The sequence below is a fragment of the Chlorella variabilis genome, assembly GCF_000147415.1.
Source record: "Chlorella variabilis unplaced genomic scaffold CHLNCscaffold_5, whole genome shotgun sequence".
In the NCBI taxonomy this organism is placed as follows: Eukaryota; Viridiplantae; Chlorophyta; class Trebouxiophyceae; order Chlorellales; family Chlorellaceae; genus Chlorella; species Chlorella variabilis.
The window spans coordinates 1,367,485-1,370,468 of NW_005435083.1; the positions used below are offsets into that span (position 1 = coordinate 1,367,485).

At 68.9% G+C, this 2,984-nt stretch overlaps 2 protein-coding genes across 2 annotated transcripts in view; both read right to left on the reverse strand.

Annotated features, from left to right (window-relative positions):
- The window catches only part of CHLNCDRAFT_143098 (hypothetical protein), a gene marked incomplete at both ends in the record, with an annotated part of 2,878 nt that extends 533 nt beyond the window's left edge, over positions 1-2,345 (reverse strand). Inside the window, 6 exons of the mRNA XM_005849810.1 lie at positions 161-357; positions 530-608; positions 830-961; positions 1,051-1,181; positions 1,333-1,416; positions 2,339-2,345. Of these exons, the coding sequence (XP_005849872.1) occupies positions 161-357; positions 530-608; positions 830-961; positions 1,051-1,181; positions 1,333-1,416; positions 2,339-2,345 (630 nt within the window). The remainder of the gene's footprint in view (positions 1-160; positions 358-529; positions 609-829; positions 962-1,050; positions 1,182-1,332; positions 1,417-2,338) is intronic.
- A 313-nt stretch (positions 2,346-2,658) lies between these two features.
- Positions 2,659-2,984, reverse strand: part of CHLNCDRAFT_21181 (hypothetical protein) — a gene marked incomplete at both ends in the record, with an annotated part of 1,412 nt that continues 1,086 nt past the window's right edge. The window contains 2 exons of the mRNA XM_005849811.1: positions 2,659-2,703; positions 2,863-2,961. Coding sequence (XP_005849873.1) covers positions 2,659-2,703; positions 2,863-2,961 — 144 coding nt within the window. The remainder of the gene's footprint in view (positions 2,704-2,862; positions 2,962-2,984) is intronic.

Below are 2,984 nucleotides of genomic sequence, written 5' to 3' on the forward strand. Positions count from 1 at the left end.
CAGGGGGCAAGGGGATTGGTGCGAAGTGTGAGGTGTGAGGTGCGAGGTGTGAGGTGTGAGGTGTGGGCGTGGTGCATCCGAGAGTCGATGAGAGGATGAGCGACGGGAGCGGTGGACGGGCAAGAGTGGGGTACGCGGCGCCGCCAGACCCAGGGCCCACCCAGCACGGCAGCGCAGCGCAGCGCAGCGCAGCGCAGCGCAGCGCAGCGTCGCCCAGCATGCACAGCGTGCCACAGCGTGGCAGCGTGCCCTCACGTGTGCCGGGCGTGATGCAGTTGCTGTCAAATCGCGCGTCGGGCTCGGGCACCGGCTCCCCCCGCCGCACAGCAGCCTCCATCGCCTCCTGAGCCTCCCGCGCTGCAGGCGGCGGGCGGCACAGCGCGGCCCCCTCGTGCTGCTGCTGGCTGGCTGGCCGGCCGGCCAAACCAGCAGCGGGTAGAGCCGCAGGCAGGGCAGCTGCCAGGCACCGGCAAGGAGGCTCGCTGCTGTGCAGGCGTCGGCGGCGGCAGCGTCGGCGGCGGCGCCCCACCCGACTTGAAGCGTCGTGCGCGCTGCTGGTTCATCTTGGCGCGAGGCGCGCTGCCGTCTATCGCCATGAACAGCAGCTTCTGCGTGTGGGGAGGGGCAGGGCGCGAGGCAGCAGGGCATGGTGTGGTGTAATGTGGGGGGATGCTAGGGCCACAGGCGGCTGCCACCGCCGCCAGCATGAACCCTCCATCCACCCAGCCACGCGTCCAGCCACCCAGCCAGCTCTTCATACGCCTCCAGCCACCCACCCAGCCACGCAGCCTTGCCGCCCGTGCCCCTGCCCCCGCCCCTGCCCCTGCACCCCGCCCCCTGCCTGCGGCTTGACGATGTGGAACAACTTGTCCAGGTAGGTGAAGATCTTGAGGATCATCTCCTCCTCGGTCAGGCGCACGTCCGGGTTGTTGCCGTGGGTGCAGTTGTGGATGATGCCGTTCTGGAGGGGAGGGGAGGGGGAGGGAGGGAGGCAGGGGATGTGGGATGAGGCGGAGACGTGAGGCAGGCAGGCAGCACAGGCAGCGCAACGGGAGCGCCGCCCTGCCGCAGGCAGCGGCAGGCTGCGTGTGCCCGGCGTGCGCTGCTGCTGCTGCTGCTGCCCTTTGCCGCCCCCATGCTGCCGCCTGCCGCCTCACTCACCATGTCAAGGTACAAGTTGTCTGCAGGTACAGAGGCAGGCAGGTGGGGTGAGTCAGGTCAGCTGCTGCTGCCCTGGGCCAACCATGCCAACGCAGCGAGAAACCGGGCAGCGAACCGGGCAGCAGAACAGGGCCCCATTCGCGGCTCTGCAGGCGGCGGCGGGCGGCGCACCGATGATGGGCACCACCGTGGCGCCGCCCGGCTGGTTGACCAGCGGGTAGCGCTCGCTGAGCCATCTGTAAAACTTGGGAATTCCTGCAGCCGGCAAGCGGTGACTGTTGGCTGCCTGCTGCGCGCCTGCGCACGCGGCGCCGCTTACGGGTGCCGTTCACGGCGGCAAGGCTTGATCGATCAGCCAAGGTTGCGACCGTGCCCCAATCGGCGTCGCCGTTCCGGATCTCATGTGCAGCACACATAGCCCTAAGCCAAGCTGTCCAGCGACTCCCGTGGCTAAAATTGGGGTGCAACTCATCGCAGGGCAGGGTGGCCTCAGGCAGCAGGCCATCGCCACTCACCCATGTCGTCTCCACGAAACCTCCAAAAAGTCTCGCGCCCTCTTCCTTGCGGCCCTCAGAGCTACGAGCTCATCAACGTGTCCGTCCCGCGCGTCCCAGAACAGCACCAACTCAGACGTTGCTGATCAGCTGACGACGATCAGCCCTCCCAAGGCGGGCGGGCAGGGTCTGCCTCCCCCTGTCCTGCCGTCCCGCCGTCCACCGCCGCCCCTCTCCCTTGGGTCCCACCGCAGGCCTCACAGCACCCGCGACATGTTCTCCAGCAGGAATTCACAGGCGAGGGTGCATCTAAAGCCAGGTGATTTGCATTCTGAAGCCGGGCAATTCATATTCACGGGCGGGGGAGCGCAGTTGCGGGGGAGAGAAAATGCCCGCGCCCGGTGCAGGCAGAGCGGAGCAACAGCAGACGTGACAAGAGAACAGGTGGGGAGTGAGGGAACACAAGGGAAGGACTGCAACAGAGGAGGGTGGGGTGGTCCCAGGTACGCTCTTGCGCGGCCATACGAAATGGCGGCGGCATGGACAGGAGAGCGACAGTGCGGCATGACATGCGCCTTGCACTGCTATCGCATGGAGGTGCGCTATACTGAGTACACATGGACAAAGCTGGTGGGGTCGGCTCGTTCGTTTGCACCCCTCGCGGCGCGGCTCGCCCAGCCCACGATGCATCGACGGCAGGGCGGGAGGCGGGGCCAGGGCTGGCACGCCGGGGCCGGGGCCCCTGCTCACTCGGGCCCTGCTCACTGGTTGTAGGAGCTGGTGGTGATGGAGTCGGAGGACCCAAAGGTGGGGTCCCACACTGCGGGAGGAAAGGACGGAGGAGGGGCCCCGCAGGGGCGCGCTCGGCTCGGGCAGGCGCACAGCACACACTCGCGAGGGCGCGGCACAAGGCAGGCAACCAGAGGAACATGCAGTGCGCCAGGATCCCGCGGCTGCCCCCCCAACACACCCACCCACCTGTGTGGAACCAGCCCTCCTTGCCGTCGGTGCGCTCGTAGGTGTGGGAGCCGAAGAAGTCGCGCTGCGCCTGCGGGCGGCAGGGCAGGGCACAAGGGGCAGGGCAGGGCAGGGCAGGCAGGCGCCAGGCGGGCCTGTCAGCAGGCTGGCACGTGCAGGCTGGCAAGCAGGACGCGATGGCGGCGCCCGCTGCCGCAGCCACCGCCGCCCCGTCGCCGCCGCCCCGCACCTGCACCAGGTTGGCGGGCAGCCTGCCGCGGCGGTACGTGTCGAAGTACGCCAGGGAGGAGGTGATGCCGGGCACCGCGATGCCCGCGCCCACCGCCAGCTGCACCACCCGCCGCCACGCAG